Source organism: Rattus rattus, chromosome 10 (genome assembly GCF_011064425.1).
Source record: "Rattus rattus isolate New Zealand chromosome 10, Rrattus_CSIRO_v1, whole genome shotgun sequence".
Classification (NCBI taxonomy): Eukaryota; Metazoa; Chordata; class Mammalia; order Rodentia; family Muridae; genus Rattus; species Rattus rattus.
In genome coordinates, this window is record NC_046163.1 from 72,586,078 (window position 1) to 72,613,819 (window position 27,742).

Consider the following 27,742-nt stretch of genomic DNA (forward strand, 5'->3'; position numbering starts at 1 on the left):
GAAATTTGGCACACTAGTCTCAAAATACATTCATTAGAGCTTCTGGGCTCTTTCATCTACCAACACCCATGAGGTTTCTGGGGTTGTCAATAGGCCCCAGAGACCTCAGCCCTCCTTCCCATCAGCTAGACCTGGGCAGAAGCCAAATGGCATTTAATGGCTGGTCAGCAGCTCTCAGAGGTTCCCAAGAATTCAACTCAGCTGACAGCTTTTAAACCCAACCCCCATTCCAAAAGGATGGTAACAAGGCATACCCAACTCTAGACACAGTGTTGCCTACCCAGAACTGTATGGTGAACTATAGAGAAAATAATGTCTTCTCGGAAATGGCAGTTAGTGGCACTCACTTGGAAGTCCAGGTCCCAGATAAGCAGGATGGATGGCATAGGTAACTCTCAAAGCCCAGAGTCTGTGTCTTCCTTGCAAGCCTAGAATCTTAACCAAAATAGTTAACCTGGACTGTCCTCCAACCTTATTACCTATGAAGCAGCAATGCTAAGGTCATTGGCCTCCACAAACCTGCATGAGGGGTGTAAGAATGGGGTGATGTGTCTTAAGAAACAACAATCACTTTACGACATGGAGTCTCTTGGAGACTTGGAACAGCAAGTAAGAAAGGTTTTCTGGAAGAGTTTGAACATGTCTGGGAGAGGGCTGGCTTGCATACACAACACATGGAGGGCGGGAAGCACCATCCATGCACAATCCATGCGTCGGAGTAATGCACTGGATCTCGAGCCTGTCGCTGCAGGGGCATTTTCTTTGCTCTTTGACCTCCACATTCTTTCCCTTCACCCCTGGCTCCCCATCACTCCAGCTACCTCCTGGCTGTTTACCCTTTTCCAGACTTTTCTCTCACACCCCATTCATCATCTTGGGCCAGACTTTTCTAGTCCTCACTGGGGAGTTTGTTTCATCCCTCACAACCCCAGGTCCTCCCGTGGCCCTAGACTTTGATGTGTCTATCTAGAGATGATTACTGCCTCAGAGGTCTCCAAAGTACGTTTCTCTGCTCCCCTCTCTGCAGGTAGTGATGGGCCTGGATACCTGTGTACTTTCACACAGATGAGGTTCTGAAACAGACTTCTGCCAGGAATTCCACCCACCCCTACATTTCCACTAGTTATTTTTACCTAGTTTCGTGATACCTCCTCTGCTGGGAATGTGCATGTGAACTTGTCTGCTGCCTAAGACAGGCTGCTTGACAGTATCTGTTCTGCATGAGTCAGAGTCACAAAAGGAAGAGATAATAAGGACTGGTGGTGCGAAGGAAGGAGCCTCTTAATCGGCTTCCTCGAGAAAAACAGTTGACTCCTATTCTAAGGCCGGGTCTTGGTTCAGAAAAAAAAAAAAAAAAAAAAAAAAAAAAAAAACCACTGGGGAAGAGAAGCTAGAAAATAGGAAGAAAGAGAAATTTCTTTACTCGTGTAATGAGCAAACACTATGCGGAAGAGGTCAGGAAATGTGGGATTCGGCCTGCTGGGCTGCCATCTCAGCACCTCCTCTGCTCCTTTCTTGTGATATTGACATCTACCCTTCCTCCCCAGCTTGACTCACTCAGAGATCATGAGGGTGTGAGAAGGGGACCCAAACACAATGCAACCAGGAGACTGCCAGGCGAGATATTAGGGACCTGAGGTCAGTAGGGCAGAGATGAGAGGACCCGTAACATTGATTCAGTCCAAGAGGGCTAGGCCTCCAAAGCAAAGTGCTAGATGGTAACCTCTCACCCAGTCTGGAGCACCGCATCTTGATCTTGGAGAAGTCACCCATTGACCTTTGAACAGCCATTAATGCCAGTGAGATGGTGAACAGTGTTTCTTAAAAAACAGAAACAGTAGTGGCTGGTGTTTACTCAGAGCTGTAGAGTTTATAAAACAATTCATATCCTTGTCTCCTTGATTCTCACCACAACCCTGTGTTAGGCGTCTTTACAGAGAGGAAAGTAAGGTTCTCTTCCTCCAGAGGTTCAATAACTTGTGCAAAGTAACCCGGCTAGCAAGAGTAAGATTCGAGCCCAGCTCTGTCTCCAAACACCATGTATTTTCTCTGCAATAGTTATTCTCAGCAAGTACCACAGGGAGTTGCTGCAGCCCCCTTACAGACATGTTCTGTTCTGAACCTTCCTAGGGCACCTTCCCTTGCCTCTTCTGCTTTTGATCACATTGTGTGGCCAAATTGCCATATTTTTATTACTCTATGCTTCTTGTATTATTCTGTGGTCTGTGGCTCTGGAGTTCTTTGCTAAGACTTTCTGCATAAGCTGTTATGATCTCTTCTTTCTCCTTCTCCACCTACCCAGAGACTCTCCTCCATAAGTTCAAGGTGACTAGCTGGAATCCTTTCAAACTGTTCACATACTTCTCCACAAGCTCCAAACGATCAGTTATGACAAATCTTTGAACCAACCATGATAGATAGAACAAATCATTACTCCATGAAGACTTATCAGGGATAGCATCAGCTGAGAAAAAATAAACAAGTGCTCATCTCCTTCTCCGTACTGTTCAGGATCAGACTGAGTGCATTTCTGAGTGAAAGGCACTTGCTTGCCCACCTTGCACAACAGTCTAGCAAGTACCAGATATAAATCCAGCCTTCTGCTGGGGAGACAGGATGTTGTCACACACAAAGGAGTCAATACTGCAGTTTGGGAGCAGCAAGTAGGTGCTGAAAAGAGGATTTCCCACTCACTTAAGAGGACTGGAAGGGCTGGGAAAGGGGGGCCAGACTTGGAGAGGTGATGCAGAATGTGAAGATGGGGGATTTTTGGAAGAAAGCTCCACAGAGGGGAAACAGCCAAGGATTATAGGGATTCTGTTGGAAGGAAAATTACTCTTAGAAAGGTAGGCAATAATGGCAGGAGAAAAAAAAAGCCAGCAGGAGGGGCAGGATCTTGGGCATCCAGGCATTGGAGCCTTTCTGGGCAAAAATAGGGATCTGTGCCAAGTATTTCCACAGTGAGTCCCTCATTCTGCCCATGGGCCTGGCAACATGAGCCAAGGGCTCTGAGAGACAGGGCCACTTGCAGGATGTGTGACCCTGGGTCTTAGCTGCAGGTGGCTTTCAATAGAGTCTGGCACAGAGCAAGGCCTGAGTGGTAATGATATGACTATTATGCAAATACTATCCCAGAGAAGGCAGTACTGTGATCCCAGGGGATAAGGCCACCCCTTTGGACTTGGGGAACCCTAGCTTCTGGATATGGACAGATTAGCAGTAATGATAGAGACTGTTCCTAGCATAAGGCAGAAGAAGCATTAGAACAAGCTTCTTTTTCCTGAACCTGATCAGGCCCAAGGCCACAGAGGGCAAAATGTATGGTCTGTAAGAAGAATCGAGAAGTCCCTCTCCTGGTCTGGGAAGGCGGGGTAGGACAGGTAGCAAGATTATCCTCTTAGACAAAAAAGCTGTGGCAGACTTTGGGGTCATATCTATGAGTCTTGTAGTCAGTGGAGAATGGAGTGGAGGATGAAGTGATAGCCTAGTACTCTGGCTTTTTCTTTCCTGACCTTTTGTTTCTCCTCTCTCCTGCCGGTGTGGACTGAAATTATGTCATTCATTCTCTGAAAACATTATGTTTAATGGCAGCATAATATAGTATTATGTAGAATAACTGCAATTTGTTTCATCACCAAAGTGGGAAATTTTTAACCCTGCTTTCCGGCTCCATTTATTCCTGCAAGAGATGCAGGCTTTCCCTATATGGTAAAGAAGGGCGAGAAGAAAATAGTCTCTCGCTCTGCACTAGAGCAAATGGAGTTGCTCTGAAAGGTGACTTCTTGTCCTCAAGAATTTCACTACAGGACACTGCAGACCTTACCTGTAACAGGTTAGTCCCACGCCAATCCTACTACTTTACTACAGTACATGACCACTTAGGATAAGTTTAAAGAGGACTGTATAGTCTCCAATAAAATACTCACCAGGTTTTACTTAATGTTCTGATGAATTTTACCAGACTTGTGATAAGAGGGTTTGACTAAAAGTAAATTTTAGAATGTAGTCCACTTGGAATACACTGGCCATGTAAACTGTCTCCTAGCTGAGGATACCACCCAAGTTTCTCTCTTGGCTTCTCGACTTGGCTTCTTCTTCTGCTAATTGTGGACTACTCATGAACCTTAAGGTAGTAAGACTTCTTATAGTGCAGGAAACATAGCTGGGGACTAATAAAGAATAGCAGTAGTGGGCACTCTTTCTTGGTTTTGTTTCTATGATCAACCTACTAGTGGTCCTCAGGATCTGACGTCTCTTACATGAATTTGACCGAGCAAGAGTATAGTCCCATGCTTATACTTTACTCCCTTTGGGAAGAGCCTGCAAATTGCTTTTCCTGTGCTTTAACCTAGTAATTCTTACCAGAACAGCACCTCACTGCTAAGATGGTGTCGAGAGAGCCCTACTTAGGATCAAGGGAGCAATAAACCACCTTCTCTGGTCCTCCTTAGACCAGAGGATGGGTGTACTCCCAGGAGCAGCTTCCATAGCTTTAGAACCTGCTAATGTATCCTAATTTTTTCCAGCTAGACAAGAGATACCCATAGCAAAGCAGACTTTTCCTTGTCCTTTCCCCAAAGGGGGTTGAAGAGGGCAGAGCCCCATGAAGGGGGGCAGGTTGGATGGCAGGAAAAGCAGCTGCTTGAAATTGATTGCTCCCGCAGTTTAGTTAATATCATGTAGCTCTCTCAGCTCTGCCCCGGTGGCGACCTTTAGATAATAAAGGGAATTCTGGGAGATTTCTGACAGGCTCATGACATATGGAGCAGGTCTGCAAGGTCAGGCAGTGTATCTCCCTGCCCCTGGCCCAGGGTAATGAATCTTGTTTTGACTTTGCAAAGCTATCCCAACCAGTACCCCAGAAAAAAACAGAAGCCCACCTCACAGTCCCATGCCAGTCCCTCAAATGAGTGCACATCTTGGGGCCCTTCATAAGTCAGAGATACAACTTGAAACTTTGATAGCTTATGCCAGGAAAGGACAAACAGTGAGTGTTTTGCTAAGGCCCCAGGGGAGCTGGTGTGGTTTCCCTGGCCCGACCAGAACCCTCAGAGAAACCTGGGAATGAAAGCAACAGAAACCCTTCCCTGGTGTGATGATCGTGGCACAGGATCTAGAGTGAGAAAGAACTGGGATGGAAATGAACAGCAGTCATATCTTGGGAGTCCCTGTGTCCCATCATGTTCTGGAGGCTGACAAGTAACAATAGCACTGTCTAGGTAGGAGTGGAGGGTGGGAGCAGGAGAGGTCCAGGAAGGAAAACCTATTCCAACAAAAGCATATATTAGTAAGTCCTGGAATTCATCCCAAAGTCTGCTACAGAGCAGTGGGTCTTTTGTACACTGCTTAGGGCAGGTGGGAAGAAAGACATAGTTTGTGACTCACAGATCTCCAGAGCACCTGTTCAGCACTGTATATCCCTGCAGTCACTGTCCCTAATGGTAAATATGAGTTATTCATTCACACACACACACACACACACACAGAGAGAGAGAGAGAGACAGAGACAGAGAGACAGAGAGAGACAGAGACAGAGACAGAGAGACAGAGAGACAGAGACAGAGACAGACAGAAACTAAAAAAATAAAGATTCCTAGGCCAAGAAGTTCAAATCAATGACTCTTCCCTTCTAATGGTTGGCTCTTTCTGCTGCAGCAAAGATTCTCAGGCTGGCGGAATCTGTGACAGATATGTTTTGAGGGTGTTCTAAAGTCTGGAGGATCTAGCTTTCAGAGGTGTTGCTCTCAGGGACTATGAAGGAAGACCGTCCCAGGCCACTGTTGTCAGTGCAGAGAATATCTTCTCCTTAAATATCTGAGTTGTCTTTCTGTGTATGCCTAACTGTTTGTGTCTAATTTTCCCTCCCTCTTTCTATAATAATTTTTCTTTTGTGTACATTGGTGCTTTACCTACACTGATTCCCTAGAACTGGATTTGCAGTTAGTTGTGAGCTGCCATATAGGTGCTGAGAATTCAAGCCCGGTCCTCTGGAAAAGCAGACAGTGCTCTTAACTGCTGAGCCATCTCTCCTGCTCCCTACACTTCCGTTTTAATGGATATACTGGTCATATTGATTGGAGTCTATCTTCATATCCTTATATTGATCTGATTAGTGAAGTAAAGACTGTATTCAAATACATTTAGAAGTCTTTGATACATTCTAAAGTATTTAAGGTTAGGACCTCAACGTGAAAATATTGGCTGAAAAGACACAATTCCACCATAACCCATTATCCCATCCTTCTGGCTTGAGCTGAGGCCCCATGATAGTGCCTTATTCAGCCTCTCTCCAGTGTCAGAGAAGCACAATTTGATGGAATCTAGGGGATTTTGAAAGACCAAAACAGGACACCATGTTGGACACACAACCCACGGTTGCTCTCTGCCTTGCCTCTAGCCTTTTGGTTATGGAGACTAGATCTAGTTTAACCCCCACTCCATCTGTGAAAATAAAACTGAGGTTCCATCTTCCTACAGAGAAAGAGAAATAAAGGCTGAGTAGTTACTGTTACCACAAGCTGTCTAGAAATACACAGGAGGGGCTACAGTGCCATTCAGACTACCTTCTTAGGATATATGAAGAAAGCAGAGCCCTGATTCCCCCCCCCCAACCCTCCTCACTCCCTCCTTCTCCTCTCCTCCCAGCTCTGGGCCAGGACTAGTCACTTAGCTTCGAATAACACTGGAGTCTCTGAGGAAAATGACATTCCAGTAACGAAGCACATGCAGCTGGTACAGCAGTGACATCTAAATTGTTCCTTTGGTCCTGTTATTTTCTATAGGAAATTCTCCCTCTTCCCTCCTCCCTCCCCCTCTGCCTTTAAATCTCGTGCATAAAATACGCTAATAACAATCTTGGTGTCTCTGTGTGAGTGACAGCTGAAATAAGAAAAAGACTAATCGTACCTCCTGCAGTCCTGTCACTAGGAGATTCATTGAGCCTTCTCCCCACCCCGTCACATTCCCTCTCCCCTCCCCCATTCTCCCTTTCTCCGTGTTCTCTTCTCAATGAGAATCATGGCCATTTGAATAATAATATTATAGACTCCATCAGGGTGACAGTAGGGGAAAAAAATCAGCTCAAACCCATGATTATTCCTTCAATCTAATAATTATTTAAATACCAGATAACTTCTTTCACTCTAATTGAGGCCTTTCAGCCATCACTGTCCCCAGGGCCTTTGCAGTCAGCCTCTTGCTCACCTTGTGCTACCTACCAACAAGCCTGGACTAGCTCTGAATTGGTGCTGGAATGTGAGCTTGACCCACTATGAGGGAAAACATCCTTCTTCTATTCTCCCATTTTACTTCAGATGAAAAAACAAAACCAAGGGAAGATTGGGTAAGCTGTGCATCAATATCTCTGGTTTAGACATTTCTTCCTCCTGAACTTTAATTCATTGAAACCTGAAGCCCAATGAGACCTTCTGACATCACAGGTCCAAAAACCTGCCTGTAGCTAGCCCTTGCCAGTCCTCTAAGATACCTTAGATACTTTAAAAACTTCCACAATCTCTTTTGCAGTCTATCCCAGGGATGGGTTGTCTCTATATGAGATCTTCCTTGATATCTTACCTCAACCAGGTGTGGTGGCACACTCCTTTGAACCAGAAGCAGGTGGATCTCTGTAAGTCCAGGCCAGCTTTGTTTATGTAGTGAATTCCAGAACATCCAGAGATATGTAGGAAGACCCTATTTCAAACAAAAAAACAAAACAAAACAAAACAGAAAGATCTTCAGTCTCTTCTACTGCAGCTCTAACTCTGTTGGAAGAGGGAAGTTTTTTTCCTGCTGAGAGTACATATGACCCCGCTGTGAAATTATGTATAGCCTAAAGAGGTGGGACACTGAGGACATAAGAGCTCCTAAGACAGAAAGTAGATGTCATTCCTGGGTATGAGTTTTTGCCTGGCCATGACTAGGCTAGAGCAGGTCAGAAGAAGCCACTGCCCAGGACTAGACCGGGACCATTCTCATTATATCTTTTGGACTCCTTCCCCTTGAATCCTGGACTTTTTGGAGGATCTGTCTACAGCACCAGTTCTTGGTCTAAGTCTCCCACCACATTCCCTTCTGCCATGTGCTAAATCCAACATTGGAAGATACCTTCTGTCCTCTAAACAGCGCAGCCTCCAGGTAGAATATAACTCACTTCCTACATGGAAGGAAGAAATGTTAACTTTGTGTTACAAAGGCAACCTGTCCCTGACTAAGATTTTTGTATCACTCTGGACAAGTAAATTTCTTTTGGTAGAGTTTTGCTTTATCATCCGAAGACAGATGTAAATGGGAGATTAGAGTAACCTTAAAGTGTCCTTTAATGCCCATCCTGAAGCAATACTCTCACAGTCTAACTGACTGAAAAAGAGACCTGGAAATGGAACAGATTATCCTCTGCCATGAAAAAGGAGGAGCAGGGAGTTCCTGAGCTACAGATGTGTTCTGCCCTCTCTCCCCGCTGCTCCTCAGGGTCCTGCTGTGTACACCATTCATGACCTTCAGTAGAGCATTGGTCAACAAAGGCATCACTACTGCCGTGTTGAGAGAGAACACTGTACTGTGCTAGAAAGTAGCAATGATGGCAGTGATGGGAAGGGTGTCGATGGTGAACTCTATCAGCACTGTGATGGTGCTGAAGGTGACATTGATGGAGAGAGTGGGAACAGTTAAAGCCTATAGGTACCATGGTAATGCTGGAGGCCACAATGATAAAATGACGGAGAGGGTGGAGATGCCGGCACTACCCATAGGTACTGTGGCATGATATCTATCATGTACTTCAATTCCATTGCAAAGTTCTATACAACCATAACTCCTGCTGCTACCACCTCCTCTGAGGTAAGGTAGATCAGTGACAACATGGAGGCATATGCCCTTCTGGGAAGGCAACAATGGTGGGAGGAGGTAATCCTGCATTGAGCTGAGCTGGAAACGCTTCACCTTCGCTTCCTTCCTGGATTGCCACTGATTTTATGCCAGCTGGTTAGGAAGGTATCAGATGCCTTAGGTGGCTGTCACTAGCACCTGCTGCCTGGATCCTAATAAGGGAGATGGTGTCATCAGACCTGCAAATAAAATATTTAGTGTCACTTGCTTTCCCCAGAAGCAAGTGTGACTTCTGCTTGGTATCACAGTGTCCATGAGGAAGATGTAGGTAACTTAGGACTTCTAAGTCCTAGCATATGACAACTGACTTCATGAACTGAACACACAGAGAAGATGTGATAGAAAGAGGAGAGTTTTATTATAAAAGAAAACTCTTGTTTGACACTAGTAGGGCTAAGAGAAAGTACTAACTGTAGTGTCACAGGCTTCAGCCAAACTGAAGATGGAGTGTCTGTTTTGGGACTGGTCTTATAGTAGAGGATGGCAAGGAACTGGAAATAGGAGTTTGTAGTAAAGGCCATGGCCCCCTGAGTACATGACATGACCAGAACTGAGCTGATGACTTTGTAACAGTGATGTCAATCTTGTATGGTAGGTCCCAGGACTAAGCCAATTTCAGGTAGATAGAGAGACAGCGTCCCAGAGTAGCCTTGTGCCTGAGCAGGTGCACACAGATGAAGGTCTACTTCAATCCAAATATTTGAGTCCTTCAGTTGACCTTCAAATGACCCTGAGTTCATGGGAGGGGGGTGATCTTTGACCACTGAGTCCTATTTTAGAGCAATGTCATTCATCTTGGCACATACATAAATCTGTGACCCTCAATATATCAAATCTTTTTATCCTTTACCACAGCAGATAGTTTCTCCTCTGGCCCCCAGGATAGTAGCAGCTGCTGTGGTGGGTAGTGCCTGGGGATGAATTTCCCAACTAGTCCTGTAGTTAGAGGGGTAAGATGAAACGAGCCTGCTGCAGGGGTGTTCTGAAGAAGTCTGTCCTGATCAGCCACACAGTAGTACAGAGGGAACTTAGTAGCTACTTAACCAGAGTTCAAGAACTGAGGGACATGGGTCCTGAGGCATCATTTCATCTGGAATGAGGACTCTTACAGACTGGCTAGTTATGACAGCTCAGTAAACAGACTTAGGAAAATGCTAGGCCAGTCTACCTACTATACAATTTGTGCGTGACAAATAGTGGAGCAGGACTCCTGAATTCTCTACACTTCTTCCTACTCTGTGACTATAGGCCTTCTAATCATCAGCCCAGTTTTTCCACTCTGAATCCAGCTTTCAGCAGCCTCCCTGTTGTCTTCAGAGAGGCTGTGTTGGGACTTGTACTATAATATGACATAGAAAATCATCCTAGGTCTGTTATTTTCCTCTGCCCCTGACCTTCTAACTAAGCTTTGCACAGGGCCAGGGGAATCAGTCCCAAGTCCCAGATTTGCTTCAAAAGCCACATAGTACTGAACTGCATCATGGAAGAGGGAAGTGAGATGGTTACTATGTTTTCAGATGCTGGTCTCTACTCTCAGGACTTCTATCTCAGTCAGGGTTATATATGGATGTGTATGGTGGGAAGGTAGGAGCATGCGATATATAAACTCAGTGAAACTGTGCTTCAGAGAGCTCTTTTGTCCTGCAAGCACCCACACCTGGCATGGTGACAGACAGCCTCCTCTTCAAAGCTTGTCTTAGAAGGACACTATGCTCTTATGCTGCATCTTTCACCTGGAGCCACTTTTGTGGCAGTAGGGAAGCCTACCTGTGGCCTCCTCTTCTAGAAGAGAAGCATGCAGTGTGGCCTTCTGCAATTTTCCATTTAGCTGGAGAGTTTGAGGATTCTGTTATTTCCTTTCTGCAGCTCCTCTTGAGGAATTTACGTCCTGCTACCGGCCTCAGGACATAGCTAAAAATAACCCCTTTTCAAACTGAAAGCTGGGTGAGTTGGGAGCCTTTGCTCCTAGGGCCGGAAGGGCTGTGTCAGAGTAGCTAAGGTCAGCCCCAGCCTGGGCTGCCTTCCTCTTTCCAAGGAAGCCTGGGACCACACAAATCACCTCCAGAACACTGGCAGAATACCCATGGAGGAAGAGAGTCAGGTGGGACCATCCTAGCACAATAGTGACTGCAAACTTATGTTACAGAGTGGAGGAGTGGGAAGGGGAATCTCTAAATATATAAGGAAAAACCAATTGAGGGTGATATCAGACTAGTTATAACCCAGTCCAGCCAGATTGGGGAGTTGAGGGAACAGGCAGGCAGGCCAGCCTCTGCTAAGTTACCCGGGAGCAAATTCTCCTTCCTAGCTGGAGTGTTTCCATTCCTGGCGTCAGTACACCCAGAGTTCTGTCAGTACTTGTCAGCAAGGTACTCTATTCAGCTTGAGAAAAGTCCTCTTAGCTAGATGGTTGCTGCCTCTTATGGTACAGCTTCCAGGCCACCACTATTCATCCTAAAAGTCAGGGGACGCAGGACTGTCCAAGGATGACTGGGCTTTCTGACCTTCATCCCCTTGCCTGGCCTCTTCCCTTGCTGGTCTTAGTGAATGTCCTCAGGGGTCCTTTCTGCTCTCTGGCAACTTCTTGGAATGCAGACAAGATAAAAAGCATTCAAGAGTGGAGACAGAGCTTCAAGCACTGTGATCAAGGCTAAATTCACAGATGATGGAACAGCCAGACTTCCCCAGCAGTATCCAGATAAAACTGACCTTCTGACTTCTTTGCCTCTACAGATGCCCAAGTATTTCTCACCAGAATTCCTTCCTCAGGTGGTCCTGCTGGGTTCTACCATCCATCCAGGCTTTTAGCAAGAATGCAGGTTCCTGCTGTCCTAGCTGCAGAGAGAAAAGCCAAGGGGTTCCTAGAACTCAACTACTCTTCTCCTATGAGGCATTGGCTATATCTGTCACAGAGGGATAGGGTCACCTGCCATTTTGGGGAATTTCCAGGCTCTGGGATGGCAGGTTTAGTAATCCAGTCTTTTTCAAATATATTTTCATAAATCATAACAGTTAAAGACCAGGGTACCTTCTCTCGGGAACAACGAGGGGCATCAGTAGAGGTGATTAACATATTTCCCTCTCTTTGGATATCAGAGCAAGAGAAAGTATAGAATCCAGGAAGTGTGAGGTGAAGGGAGTCTGAGATAAGGGGAAATGGTATTGGCATATCAGACTGGAGTAGAGGATGCCCTAAAGTAAGTGTATGGGGAAGATATTTCAGTTCTGCACTGGCATCGACTGGCTGAGTGAACCCCAGTCTTTTAACCTCTCTGAGAGAGAAAAACCAATGTCTTAAGAGGCCTGAAAGGGAGATGCTTTCTACAGTGTAAAGCATACAAACAAAAGCATATTATACTGCACCATGGCTAAAGACCAATGGTAATGGGATTCCCTTAGCAACCCTCAGGGGGGAAATGTTAAAAATAGAAAAACTGAAACATAGCAAAAGAGGCACACAGGGCCAGCTGGATTTGAGAATCCTGGTGAAGCAATATATAGAATTTACTTTTGGTCTTCTGTTTTTCAGAACCATGTGAGAGCTCATCTTGAAAAGTGGAGAAACACACAGAGGAGCTGTCCCCCAGCTGTCCCCTTTAGGGATGGAGCAGAGGAGGTTCCAGTTGCGGGCCATGCAGGCTGACAACCTGTCTGTGGTATTGCTCTCTGTGGCCTGGCTCCTGCTAGCCCGTGGGACCACAGGTATGCCTCAGTTCAGCACTTTCCACTCTGAGAATCGTGACTGGACTTTTAACCATTTGACTGTACACCGAAGAACAGGGGCTGTGTACGTGGGGGCCATCAATCGCGTCTACAAGTTGACTGGCAACCTCACCATCCAGGTGGCTCACAAGACGGGGCCAGAAGAGGACAATAAGGCTTGCTACCCACCCCTCATTGTACAGCCCTGTAGCGAAGTGCTCACACTTACCAACAATGTCAACAAACTACTGATCATCGACTACTCGGAGAATCGCCTGCTTGCCTGTGGAAGCCTCTACCAGGGTGTTTGCAAGCTCCTGCGGCTAGATGACCTCTTCATCCTGGTGGAGCCATCCCACAAGAAGGAGCACTACTTGTCCAGTGTCAATAAGACAGGAACCATGTACGGTGTGATTGTGCGCTCTGAGGGGGAAGACGGCAAGCTTTTTATCGGCACTGCTGTGGATGGCAAGCAGGATTACTTCCCGACCCTGTCCAGCCGCAAGCTGCCCCGTGACCCCGAGTCTTCGGCAATGCTGGACTATGAGCTCCACAGTGATTTTGTCTCTTCCCTCATCAAGATCCCCTCTGACACCCTAGCCCTGGTCTCCCACTTTGACATTTTCTACATCTATGGCTTTGCCAGTGGAGGGTTTGTCTACTTTCTCACTGTCCAGCCAGAGACCCCAGAGGGCATGGCCATCAATTCAGCTGGAGACCTCTTCTATACCTCGAGAATCGTGCGTCTCTGCAAGGATGACCCCAAGTTCCATTCCTATGTGTCCCTGCCCTTTGGCTGCACACGAGCTGGGGTGGAATACCGCCTTCTGCAGGCAGCTTACCTCGCAAAGCCAGGGGAAGCTCTAGCTCAGGCCTTCAACATCAGCAGTGAGGAAGATGTGCTGTTTGCCATCTTCTCCAAGGGGCAGAAGCAGTACCACCATCCCCCTGATGACTCTGCCCTATGTGCCTTCCCCATCCGGGCCATCAACTTGCAAATCAAGGAGCGGTTGCAGTCTTGCTACCATGGAGAGGGCAACTTGGAGCTCAACTGGCTGCTGGGAAAGGATGTACAGTGCACCAAGGCGGTAAGGAACTTCCCTGTGCTTTGTTCCCAATGTCTCTGTTCCTCTGAACCTTCAGCTTACAGGTTTGTAAGAGCCTGGGATAGGTAAGAAAGGGTTTCAGGCAACCAGGTGGTGACTACCAATTACAGAGTCTTCCCTACATCAGATTCTTGGGATAAGTTTGCTGATTCATCAAATCAAGACTAATGCATGCCCTGTATGCTTACAGTGTACCAGGCACTGCATTTGGTACCTACTAGGCTACATGTCTAAGCTACATGTTCTCAGAGAGCTTTCCTACTAGTGAGGCAAGACAAGTCAACACATAAAACAGCCTAGTTGGATGTGGTGGTACACACTTGTAATCTCAACACTTGGAAGAAATAAAGGCAGGAGGATTAGGTGTCCGAGGTCATCCCTTTGCTACATCGTGAGTTCAAGGCTAGCCTGACTACATGAGACTCTCTCAGACAAATAAAATGATACTGCCTGAAAAAATGGTAAATTGACTTTAGAGGAAAATAAAGCAAAGTAGGGATCAGCAGTAGATAATGTCTGCCATTGAGAGAGTAGTACTTGGAGCAATGGCTAAAAGAGGGAAAGGCATTTCAGAGAGAGGCAGCAAGTGCTTAAGCATCAGATAAAGATCAAGGAATTCCCACAACTTGGTCCAAGCATATGAGAGAGGGTACCACAGCATACTTGGTAAGAATTTAAGCTGTGACATCTAATCAATTAGATTAAAATCAGTTCTTCCACCTGTATCCTGTATGTCCTTGAGCAAGTCATGTGCTTTATTTGAGCTTTGAGTTTTTTATCATTAAAATAGAAATAATGTTACTTTTTTATTATGAGGATCATGATATCAATAATAGTTAAAATTCTTGGCACACATTAATCATTCAATAAGAGAGCAGCTGGGATTACCAATGCTAATCATATTAATGAAAGACTAGTTATTTGCCTGTTTTATCTTACTTTCATAAAATGGGGGAGTCTGAATTTAGGTATCTCCAGTTTGCTTTATAGCACTATAGTTGTGTGAACAAGGACCCTCTTCAAGCAAAGAAGTAGAGAGGAAATGTAAGGGTTAACTCCTTGCAGCATCCACCCTGGTTCCCATGGCCCAGAGCAGGCCTTGTCAGGAGGAAACTGCTGATTCCTGCTTGCTTTTCTGCCAAAGTTAAAAGGAAGAGGACACTGTGCTCTGCTCCAGTGGTGGTAGAGAGGGGCAAGTCCTGGCTAGTCCTCATGGGACGTCAGAAATACTGGGTAATGACTAGAAGGATGAATGCTTTATAGCAGTTCTCAACCTTCCTAATGCTGTAACCTTTTAATATAGCTCCTCATTTCATAGTGACCACCAACAATAAAATTATTTTGTTGCTACTTCATAACTGTAATTTTGCTACTGTTATAACTTGTAAATATCTGACTGCAGGGTATCTGATTTGTGACCCCAAAGGGGTTATGACCCACATGTTGAGAACCACTCTGCCTTATAAGAAACAACTTTTTTCCCTGTCATCCCCTGGGACAATACCATTTCAAGCACCAAAGTAGTAAGATGTGCAAGATGTTGGTCTCCCTGGATACCTATAGTAAAAGGACCCCAGAGGTAGGAACTAGAAATGCTTTAGTGACCTTTGAGAAATTTAAAAATCAATGAGAAGTCATGGCCCCAAACTTGACTTTAACATAGTTTGGGGACTAACATGTACTTCTCGGGTCTAAGGTTTGTGTATTGCTTCCACAAAAAAGCACGAGGATGGGACCATCACCCCAAGAGTATCAGTTACCTGTGAAGGGCTGTTTTGAGCAGTTGATTACCTCACCAGATTATCACAAATAAATCACTAATTATTATACCTTTTGTAGATAGAAAATCAAAGGCTCAGTAGGTAAATAAACTTCTCAGATCCATATGACTGAACTAGAAATCAGGGTCTGATAAAGGGCATCCCACAGACTCCTGATGCTGACTGTGGGGGGTCACTGTCTCTGATAAGAGTGGTACTTCAGTCACTCACTGTTGACACAAATAGAAAGGGGCATCAGGCATTAGGAATACCTGACAAGATAGTGAGGAAGAAATTGCCATCCAACCAAGGGCCCATGCTCAGAACAGACTATTTTCTTTACAATTCTGGAGACTCTAGCATCAGGGAAAATGCAGAGAAACCCACAGTTGACAGCAAGAGCTTTTCACTTCTGCCATTGTGCCTCAAAAACTGGCTTAGGTTACAACTCTGTAGATCTCCCAGAGAGATCTGGAAAAGTAGTGGAAAACACTGAAACCACGGAAGCAAACTATAAAGAATTTTGACAAAGACCTGACTTAATTCTTATTTTATAGATAAAACAAACAAACAAACAAAAATCCCTAAGACCCAGGAGGGCATTCAATAATTAAGATATGCTGCCAATACGGTAAGGACAGTGCTAAAATTTAGATTACCAAACTCTTATTGAACAGCCACTGCTCACAGAACAAGGGTGAGAAAGAGACAACCAGGGTAGAGGGCAGTGGCTAGTAGCTGCCTGCTTGGCACTGCCCAGTAGCATGCTGGAAAATAATAAGCACCTGACTCCATATAACAGGGGAAGAGGGAGAGCTCTGGTCTATAGCACTTGGCAGTTCCCGTGGTATAAACACTGCCAGGGAGGATGACTTCAAACAGGAGTGATAACAATGACTGTAGATGCACACATAGACATCTCTCATGAGCTGGCATTAGCATACCATGGCTTCTCCCCTTCCAAGTTGCAGTGTGGAGTCTCTGCCATCAGAGTTCATGGCCATTCTTACTCTAAATCTTCATGTTCTCTCCTATGAGTGCTGATGCCTGTGTTGAGAACTATCATTCTTACCAGTAGTAGGAGTGGCAGCTGTCTACAAGTACCAAGGTCCCAGAGACGTGTTCTGGTTCCCCTCAGAACGGAGGAGGGAACACAAGACTGAGAAAAAAAATGTATGCTAACTTATTAACCAATTATTCCAAGGAAATGAAGCATTAGCTTTCTCCTTCCCAAAGAAGATAAAAAAAAGCAAGGTTGAGAGAGGCTTCTGTTTACTCACAGCTGTAACTTCTTCTTTTCTGGGAAGCTTTTTCCAGATGAGGAGAGAATGACTCCTTTAGCACTCGGGGTCTTTTCTGGTCCAGAATCTGTGGTCTTTGCTGCAAGATTTCATTCTAGACAATTAGCTGGCATGTCTTGGAGCATCAAGGCACAATTTCATGCCAGACTCTATGCAACCCTTATCCTCAAGAGTCACTAAGTTCCCTCCTATCTTTGCTCCCCCCACCCAGAGAGAGGGAATGAGGGAGTGAGGGAGAGAGGCAGGGAGAGAGAGACAGAGAAACAGACACACACAGAGAGAGAGACAGACACTGGCTGGACCTACTGTGATCTTTTGAAACTTGAAAACCTACCCCCAGTGACATACCTCCTCCCATGCCACACTTTCTAATGCTTCCTGAACAGTCCACCAACTGGGAACCAAACATTCAAATATACACTTCTGCTGTGTGTGCAGGGGTGGGGAGACTCTCATTCAAAGCACAACACTATCCATCCTATTCTTCCTTTGACAGCTCCAAAAGAGGATGTTGTGGCCCCCAGTGGACTCAGCCAGGATACAGGGTGGGAATGACTATTCTCATTCTCTGTACAGCAAGTTTTCTTACTTATATTATAGTCTTCTTTCAAGGTGACTCAGTTCCTCCTTGCCCACCACTAATCCCTTCGAAAGGCTGATATAAGAGGAAATCTCTTTGAACACCTATAATGTGCAAGAGATAGTGACACACATTGATAAAAGCCTTTTACATACACTATGTCATTTAATCCTCTATAATTCTTTCCAAAGGGGTGGGGGATATATCATTCCAAGTGAAAAATCTAATGTAGATTAAATTTTCCATCACAGCTTGGTGGTACAGGCCTATAATCCCAGCTACTGGGGAGGCTGACTCAGGAGGATTACATGTTCAAGCTGTGCCTGGGCAATTTAGTGATACCTGGTCTCAAAATAAAAAGTTTTTAAAAAGGATTGAAGAAGTAGCTTACTGACAGAGGACTTGCCTAGCATGCATAAGACCCCAGATTCACTCCTCAGAACTACAAAGAAGAAAGAGAGAGAGAGAGGAAGAAAAGGAGGAGGAGGAGGAGGAGGAGGAGGAGGAGGAGGAGGAGGAGGAGGAGAAGAAGAAGAAGAAGAAGAAGAAGAAGAAGAAGAAGAAGAAGAAGAAGAAGAAGAAGAAGAAGAAGAAGAAGAAGAAGAAGAAGAAGAAGCCAAAAGCAAAAGACAGTATCCAATTTTATCACAATGTTTACCATGTGTCCCCAGAATGGGAGGTAGTAGTTATAGTTTAGTGGCTTAAAATTCTTCATGCCTCAAGGAAAAAACTCTATAGCCCAAGAAACACTAGGCTTGCTCAAAGAACAAACAGGAAACTTCTAGGCCTGTAGAATCTTACAATGTTGCCTCTAGGCTGAATATCCTTTGAGAGAATCCCATTTAAAATAGACAGATTTTCACAGACTGACATGGTCTAAGGGGACATGAAAAGAACCAGAAGGTGAGTTCGAGTAGTATGACTTCAGCCTGGCTTTCCTGGCAGAAAGGTAAAAAGTGGACACATGATTCTGGGAGAGTAGAGATAGCTAATCATTCACAATCTGGTCCCATGGGAGCCAAGATGTCATTGTGAGCCATCTTTGTCTTTTAACATGTTAGATCTTTCATTCCAGACCTGAGCCTCTTTGAGGCCTGGTATCATCAAGGATGACATCGGTAGGTGGGTAGTCTGAAGTGACCCTGCTACTCTTTCAATGTGATTTACTCCAGTTCTCTCCTGTCCTTCCAGCCAGTCCCCATCGATGATAACTTCTGTGGCCTGGACATCAACCAGCCTCTGGGAGGCTCCACTCCTGTGGAGGGACTGACCTTGTACACCACCAGCAGGGACCGCCTGACCTCTGTGGCCTCCTATGTTTACAATGGCTACAGTGTGGTGTTTGTGGGGACTAAGAGTGGCAAGCTAAAGAAGGTAAGAGTTGGGGGCCTGGCCTCTTCAGTTAAGGGACTCATCTGGAAGGTAGTGGTCAATGGAGATTTAACTATAGGCAGCTTCTTGTTCTCTTAAGGAATGGAATGGAAAAGAAGATGAGGATCTGTTATGTGGTTTAGCTTTAAGTTGTTTCTCCAGCCACCAGTCAGTGAGTACATAGGATATAGGGAAGGTACTTTTCCTGAAGAGGAAAACTCTTAATTCCAAAGTCAAGTAGAACTTTTATTGTTGTTGGTTGTTGTTGTCCATGTTGTAAATCATATGCACTGTACAACTGCTAACTGTGACCCAGATATTGTTTATAAACTGAAAGAAGTTGTTTTAGAGCAGGTTTTGAGTCCTAAGAGCTGTAATGGTGGATGCTGGCCTCAGGTACATGGTTGGTACCTAGGGACAAGGCCATTTACCTATCTTTCGAGTAGTTCTAGACTGCCCTCCCCACCTACTTACCCAAATCTCAGCAGCCAGCAGGAAGGTAACATCTTCCAGGACTCCTTGGGCAACCCTACAAGCTGGAGGGAACCAGCTGTCTGGAATTGGCAACAATGGGGCCCTCTGGTGAGGGAGGCTGAAGCCAGTAGCTTGTACCTGCTTGTTGATTGCTTAGGGTGTGGAGAGGGAACGCAGTCTGGTTCATTATGTGGGATTATAGCAGCTACATTCTTAGTCCCTGTTAATCCCCTTTTCCCAAGCTTACTCTCCTGCAACTCCTCACTAGTCCTAGCACCTGTGTATCAAGGCACAGACAAGATTTTGCTGCACCTCACCCTTTGATGTTGACATTACCAGGCTTCCTTCTCCTAATCCGTTTAGAGCCCTGGGAGGTTGTTGTCAGGGAGTGTGGAAGAAGAGAGCTGGGAGAGATTCTGAGGAAGAATTTCCATTTTCTTCTTGTTCAGAGTTGCTGTAAAGAAAGTGGAAAGAACTAGTCCCAATTATGTGAAGATAGAGAACATTCCAGGTTTCTCTGGTCTTTGGAATTCCATATCCCTTTGACCCTTTCTTTGCTCTTGGGAAATGTTCCTGCTTGTTTCTGCCTTGCACCACTACTCTGCCCCACAGCTATGGACATGACTTGGCTTCATCATGTGGAAGAGAGGATGAATGAGCTCTTATCATTTGCTTGCCTAAGCTGGGTAAGGCAGTTACTCTGAGACTCACTAACTGAGAAAGGAGTTTCTCCCTGAGGTTGGGAAGTGGTATGTCCTGCTGGTCAAATCTCTCCTTAGATTGCTAGAGGCTGTCTACCTCCTTGGTCGGCAAGGCTCACATCATCCAGCTGGGTGTATTTGCCTGACACATGGGGCTTGGGCAAAGGGAAAAGTTCAAATATCACCTAAGCATTCCTTAGCAGGCCATGTGCCATGTTCTTAGACATCTGCCCTACGAGGCTTCTATTACTAATCTGTCTGCCAAAGGCAGTAACTTTCTCTAAAATTGTACAGAGGTTATCTGTGACAGAAGTGGCTGCTAGGCTAGTGCAGCCCTTACCCATTGTTCTCTCACTGCTAGTCACTGGTCTGCACTCAGTCTCCTCTACTCTTTTGGGAGTCTTATTAAAGGATGGTCTATTTATACTAATTATCGTTAAGCCTATCACCAAAGTTTCACTGTAGGGTAAGCCTAACAGAGTAGAACCATCCCTGTAAAATAGATTGATCTTCTGAAAAGCCTTGAGATCATCTAGCCCACTACCCTTATTATTCCACCGATGCTCAGAGAAGTAGAGTGACTGATCCCAGCAAAGAAACAAGGCTAGTTGTTTCTTGCCTTGACTCCCAAACTTGGCACTCTTTTTCACTTCAAGAAGCAGCTGTAGAACTGGGGGATGGGGACTGAGAGTTATTTTCAGATCCAGACTTGCTACTGAGTTCATTCAGTCAAGGGCTACTGTCTCTACTCTCTCTGGCCTTGGACCTAAATTAAGAAATCAGTATTACTAGGTAAAAGAAGAATGGCCTGCCCAGACCTCAAGGGAACATCTACTGATCCCCTACAATTCATACATCTTGCTCATTACACATCTGAGATTGTTTGCCTCCTCCCTTCCCCTTCCCCTTCTCCCCTCTCCCTTCTCCCCCCCCCACACACACACACAGTGGTCCAAGAAGTTCTCTGGGCCTTGTAGGATCCTTAGTAGACTAGTCACTGTGGAGGTACAGGTTCAAGGGCAAGGCTAGAGGCATAGCTGCCCACTCCATGTCCCAGCTTGTGACATTTTTACTGTGAAATGGTGTGCCTTTGGCTGCTTCTATGACCTCATGATACCCCTAGTTTTCCTCTGAGCAGATCACCCTTCCCTCCACCCACACTCCTTTGAGGTACTTGATACCCATACCTGGCTCCTTGGGGCCTCCGACTTACCCAGCCACTCATCCCCACCCTCTCTAGAGAAAAAGCCCATGAAGAATTTATGGAATGTCCCCAGGAAATTCTAGCATGGTCCAGCCTCCATAGCTCTTTCAACACAGGAAGGAAAATAAAGAAAAAATAGCTAAGAGTCAGGCAAGGGGAGGGAATCTGGGTGCGTCAGAGCTACTCACTTCTTCCCTGCCTGGCCAGGCGTCTCCCAGACGATCCAGTCCTCATCTACAGAGGCTGGTAGGAACAGGATGTCCTTGAGTGAGGAAGTGAAGAGGAAGTAAACTTACCAAAAGGGGCATAACCACAATGTGATCTTAGGTGCTCATATACATAGGAAGCTCAAAGACCAGGCCCTCCTCTTCTGGTGCACCAGCAGGTGGAACACAGGAAGAGTAGAACTGAGATTTCAAAGCCAAGATATAGTACATGTAGGACTAAGAACTGTTCTCTACAGGATGGAAAAGACAGGCAAAGCTTCACCACAGGGTGCAACAGCTCAAGCAATGGATGTGGGATTAGTCTTCAAGGTCTCATCAAAGAGGAGAAGAGTACTAGGTTCTGCTTTAAAAGGGTGAATTAGAGCCTACTATGGCTCTGAGCCCAAAGAGGAATGCAAGAAAAGGATTTAGGATTAGAGCCCAGCCAATTGTGTGTTACAAGCTTCAGCAAAATCAATTAGTCATCACCATAGACGCAGAAGAACAGCTTCCAGATCATGAGCAGCGTTGACTCCACTTTATGAGGGAGATAATATCATAACAGAGTGTTAAGAAACCAAGTATGAGATAAAGAAGGGCAGCAAGGATGTGGGAATCATGCTATGTTAAACGTATTTCTGCAAGGCTAAACACCCAAGGAAAAAGAGCAAATCAAAAAAATACAGTTCTCCAGATAATGCAATTTACCGAGTGCCTTTTATGTTCTAGTTACTATTTTAAGAACTTTGCATCTACTAACTCCTTGAACTCTGATGTGGCTGCCCTGAGGTGGGTACTATTATCAACTCCACTTTGCAGATGAGACATAAAGGCAAGAACGGTGAAGAAATTTGCCAGGTTCATGGTTAAGCCCAGACTTGGTTCTCAATTGTTGACGTGCTTAGCCATCAAGCTGTGGAAGATGAATTAGGCTTAGTCAATGTGGCTTCAAAGGTTGATATGTAGGAGTTGCTGCTGCAGAACCAGCTTTTCTCATAACATAGGGAAGGAGTTGTTATAACCAAACTATCTTACTTAAGGGAATGAATAACTGGTCAATAGATGTATCCAGTAAGGGGTAAAGTAGAAAGACTAACTCTAACCTAACTCTAACTTAGCCTTAAGAGTCTTTCCCATGGTGCCACTGTTAGAGAAGACTCTGACTCCTTCAATGGAACATGTATGTGGTGAGTTGGATGAGAATGGTCCCCATAGGCTCATACATTTGAATGCTTGGCCCCTAGTTTGTGGACTGTTTAGGAAGGATTAGGAAGTATAGCCTTATTGGAGAAGGTCTGTCACTGGGTATGGGCTTTGAAGTTTCAAAAACCATATTAAGCTCAGACAGTCTTCCTTTCTACCTCCATCTTGAGGGTAAGATGTAAGCTCTTAGCCATTTTTCTAGCACCCTGCTTGCCTGTATGCTGCCATGTTTACTGACATAATCATGGAGTAACCCTCTGAAACTAAAAGGAACCAATTAAATGGTTCCTTTAATGAGTTGCCTTGACCATGGTGTCTCCTCACAGCAATAGAACAGTAACTAAGACAATGTGACAACAGAAGACAGGACATAGCAGAGAATGGGAGCAAAGACAGATGGCCAGCATGTGTGCCCTAGATATGGACTTTGCAGTTCAAGCTGGGTTGAGCCTGCCTGGAACATGGCTGAAAGTGCTTCACAGTCAGAGAGAGGTATTAGGTATATGTAGGACAGGGCCAAAGTGATGGGGGTCCTGGGGCAAGCAAGACACAATGGATGGGGTATATGGTGTCCTAGAGCCTAAATTCCATACTCTATGATGGCATCCTACTGGTTAGAACAGACTGTGAGAATCCAGAGAAGAGAGACACTGGGAGCTAATGCCCGTGCAGGTAGAGGAGGAGTTGGGGCAGAAACTGGAAACTCATTTCAGATATCTTTCTGATTCTAGGGAAGAGTGGAGTATGCAGTCTAAGCACAAGGTAATAGGGCATAGAGTCAGGGACTGTGAAGAATCAGAGAAGACAGGAGTTGGGGTGGGGGGGAACTCGCTCAGGTTTCAGGAGGCTGCTGCTCAGGAGCCTTCCCACCATTCACAGTGCCTGGAACTCTGTTCACTTGCTCACCCTACCACTTCACATCCTACCATGTACTCTTGCAGAAGCTAAGGCAGCTCTCCACTTCAGCCTTCTAGTCCTTTGGAACAGAGACTATAACCAGGAATGAGCACTGCTATGTGTCTGGCCCTGGCCTTGTAGAAAACATGTCTATTGCCTAATTCTTGTGACACATGTTCTACCCTGTCACTTCAGCCATTGATGGCACACACCCCAAGCATCTGACCCCACTACCAGATAAAATACCTCACATTAGGGACTTGGTAAGCTCACCTCAAATGTACTGGGTTGTACTCTGGCAAATCCTATTGCAATAATTGGAATAGAATCAGGTGCCAAGAGTGACTCCTATGGATGGAGCTGTTATGGAAAACAGCTCTCATGATGGGTGCACAGATCCATTGGCTGGCAGTGGATGAGAAGTCATGGAAACAGAAGAACTCCTACTGGATTACAGGAAGATAATGATGATTTCTGGTTAATATTTGGAAGAGGGAGTAGAGATGCTCTGAGGCATGAGCTGATAGGGCAGGGGGTGGAAAGCACTTCCTGCATTGCCTAGAGACCCTGGAATAGCACACACAGACATCTGCCTCACCTGGATCAGATGAAAACTTTGCAGTAGGCAGGTGCAGTAGGAAACCCAGATAACCACTGTTTCTCTAGCACTCTAGTAGCCCTTTACTTTTTTACTCCTGGGACATTTTTACAAATTCACTGAAACTGTTCAATTTCTAGGGAGGACCATGGCCTTTACAAAGTGTATTTATAAGGGAAATTGTTTTTATGTTTTCTGAAGAATACACCAAAGTATGGTATCTAGTGTCCAGCCTACCAAAAGCCCTAACATCTCTACCCTATCTTCTTGCAATCTCACAGTTGATTCCTCAAGCAAAGCCAAACAAATATGAACTTCTTGCACTAGCAGTTTAGACCTTGAAGAGTTGATCAGAATTCCTTCCCAGAGTTAATACTCAGAGGTTTGATAAAAGCAACACATTCACATTTAGACACCCATGCCTCACATGACCATACTGACATTCACACAGACTTCCTCCCTAACACCCAAGTTCCTAACCTGCTACTTGGCTCCTTTTGTGTTGTGAGGTCACTGGGAAGGTCTAGTCGCATGAATATCTGGGAAACATGACTTTATTCCTTGCCAATCCTACTGAACAAGAACAATAGCCACTGGTTCCTCAGGGTGGAAATGATTCACTTCTCTCCCTGTATGAATCCTTGATCCTGTAAACAGCCAGGAATAGGAGCTGGGGAGGTAGTTCCAGAGTCCCTAGTGGTTATTCTGACACTAGAGACATCTGACTTGGTCCCCTGGCATCCAAGAAATGCTGAGATATGGAGTAGTGGTGGGCCAGCAGATGTTCTCTGACCTCCCCAGAGCCTGTATCACAGAGGTGGGGTACTGACTCCAAAGCTCACTGCCAAATCACTGTAATGAGACTGGCTCCTTGCCCAGACTCCTGCCACCAAACTCACTGTTTGTTTTGTTGTTTTATAGACCCCTTGGGTTTAGAGGACTGGTCTTCCCAAAGCTGGGAAAAGAGGCATTTCCTTGGCACATGGAATAAGTCATACTTACAGATACCCCCCATATGTATGTCCTCCTGCTCAGCCATGACAGATGTAGGCAAAGGGTTTCAACTCTATCCAGACCCCCACCGGGCCCCAGGGAAAGGGCTTCCACTCTCCCAGAACCCTTCTGAAAAGGGAAGCTAAGCACATATTTATTTTTTGCATCTATTGGGCAGTTTGTGAAGTTCAATCCTAGTGACCCCTGTTTGAGGCATAAAATGTAGTGTTCTGCTAGCTGTTCATAGTCCAAGAGTGAGTTCTTGTAACTCTGGACTTAGAGGATGGTGAAATCCAGGGAACTGTGCCTTGAGGCAGGAGGTTGGTAACAATTCAAGCTCATAGCATCCAGATGATTCAAACAGGTTCTGTAGAATTCAGTACAAACCAAGGTGCTAATGTATAGAAGCCACATCCCCAGGAAAGTGCCCACCACAGACATACATGTCCTTTAGGCAATTAGGTCTTGCCTGCCTATGAGCAGGCACATGGACAAGTGTCTCTGTCAGAAGAGACTTCCGAAGACCAGCTGCTCCAGTCCCTTCCCTTTAGGGTGGGACTAATAGACATAAGGAAACTCTGGTTTCATGCAACCTGGTTCTGAATACAACCTAGCAGCAATGTGATCTCTGAACTTCAGTGACCCATCCTGTAAAGCAGAGGTGTTCTTATCCTTGTTCCATGAAATTATAATTTGTTATTAGAATAGTATTTATAGAATGTTATGGTAGTTTGAATGAGAATACCTCCCATAGGCTGATATATCTGAATGCTTGGTTTCTAGTTTGTAAAACCATTTGGGAAGAATTAGTTGGTGTAGCCTTTTTGGAAGAGGTGTGTCACAGGGAATGGGCTTTAGGTTTCAAAAGCTTATGCCAGGTCTTCTCTGTCTCTGTCTGTCTCTGTCTCTCTGTCTCTCTGTCTCCCTCTGTCTCCCTCGTCTTGCCTCTCTGCCTTGTGTTTGTATTTAACATGTAAGTTCTCAGATCCTGCTCCAGTTGCCTGCTTGCCTTCTTGCCTTCCTGCTGCCATGTTCCCTGCCATGATAGTCATGAACTCTAACCCTCTGGAACTGTAAAGCCCAATAAATTCTTTTGATGTTGCCTTGGTTATGGTGCTCCATCATAGCAATAGATGTGTCGAAAGCTAGATAATATAGTAGTGACTGGAACTGTCAAGGTACTCATTCTAATGGAGATTCCATTCAGTGTGGGAAGACAGACATAAGCCAGAGGTGAACACGATCCCCATGTGTAGGTGGTAAATGCTAATGGACAAGACAATGAAGGAAATAATTCACATGAAACATAGAAGACAGTCACAGAATGTGTCTTGTGTGTTTTCTTTTGTTTTGTGGAATAAGGTAGCAATAAACACTGGATATTTGTCATTAGGTCTGAAAAGATAGTATATGAAAACTATTTAATAGTGATTGTTACAGAAGAGTTTTCTGTGATTGTGGGCATCTTTGAGACCTCCAATAAATCCTACCTTTCCCTGGTTTCCTGGGGGAAGTGACACTGTCAGATCAGGCTTCCTTTTAGTGACATGTTTGCAAGGTCAGATAAAGGAAGACACTCTTGTCCCTTTCCCCCAATCCTGAGTCATGGGAAAAAAAATTTGGAAGACTGGCCCAGCTGAGCCCATCTAATCTAACCCTGATGGACTTTGGCATCCAGCTTCATTAGTCATCAGTGAGAGCAAACAAGCTGTGCTGGCCCTCGCTAGGGCGGAACTGCAGGAAGTGAGGCTCTATGTCTGCTGCTTTGCAGAATTAGCCAGACCAATACCGTTCTCTCTGTATGTGTGTACCCAAGCCAACCACAATACTGTGGTGCCACACAGCTCTGCCCCATGTCGGTAGCAGTTTCTTCAGCCGGACTATGATTGTCCTTCTTGCCATATTGCTGTAAGCATTTGAAGTGAGGGATGTAGAATATCTGACAGAGCCTTGTGTGGAGCTTAAAGGAGCACCGTGAATGGCAGCTGTTGCCACTAGCATCAGTTGTTTCAGGCACTCCTATACTCTTACGTTTTTCTTTCAGAGGTCTGAGTTCCTTTTGTTTCTCTCGGCCCATTAATCTTACATTTTCAGATGTTCAAGAACAGTTGGGATTGTTCTGTGTTCTGCTGCATTTGAAAATGCTCCATACATTTTCTCTGGTCATATGGCTAGTCAAGGGAAGATGGGGACATTGGAGACAGAATCACAAACTTTTCAGTGGAGATGAGCTATGCGCATATTTAATTCATTTGCATAATCCATGATAATCAGGTTAAAAGCTCCTGACTGTTGGAATATCTAGCTTTTATTTTATCCCCCTGAGCATACCTTCTTTCCAACTAGATGCAAGTCAGAGAGGATGAACCTGAAATTCTGAGCTCTCCTAGTCTATCCCAATCCTGTCTCAGCTTTCAGAAAGTCTTTTAGACTTCAAGATGGAGAAGAAGTTGAGGATCTGATGCCAAGGTATCCCAACCAGACACTGCACTCCTACTCTTCCGTATTCCATTCAAAAACTAGTGCTACCAGCCTAGTATTGTCCCTTTCCCTGGAAGGAGACATAGATAGCATCAATGGGCTTTGTTTAATCAGATTGTTCCCTGCTTGAGTGTTCTGAGGTTTGTGAGCAAACAAAGACAAGGGTAAAGACTACAGAGTTGGGACCTATAGGGGAGCAGGAGCAGGACCCTTGAGGAGAAGGCTGATACTATCAAGCAACATCAGAATCCTTCTTATAACTATAAATAGATTTTACTG

General features: G+C 45.2%; 1 protein-coding gene across 1 annotated transcript in view; it reads left to right on the forward strand.

The window, feature by feature from the left end:
* The window catches only part of Plxna2 (plexin A2), a 195,455-nt gene that overhangs the window by 11,271 nt on the left and 156,442 nt on the right, over window positions 1–27,742 (forward strand). Inside the window, exons 2-3 of the mRNA XM_032914630.1 lie at window positions 12,416–13,676; window positions 18,527–18,709. Coding sequence (XP_032770521.1) covers window positions 12,489–13,676; window positions 18,527–18,709 — 1,371 coding nt within the window. The 5' untranslated portion in view covers window positions 12,416–12,488. The remainder of the gene's footprint in view (window positions 1–12,415; window positions 13,677–18,526; window positions 18,710–27,742) is intronic.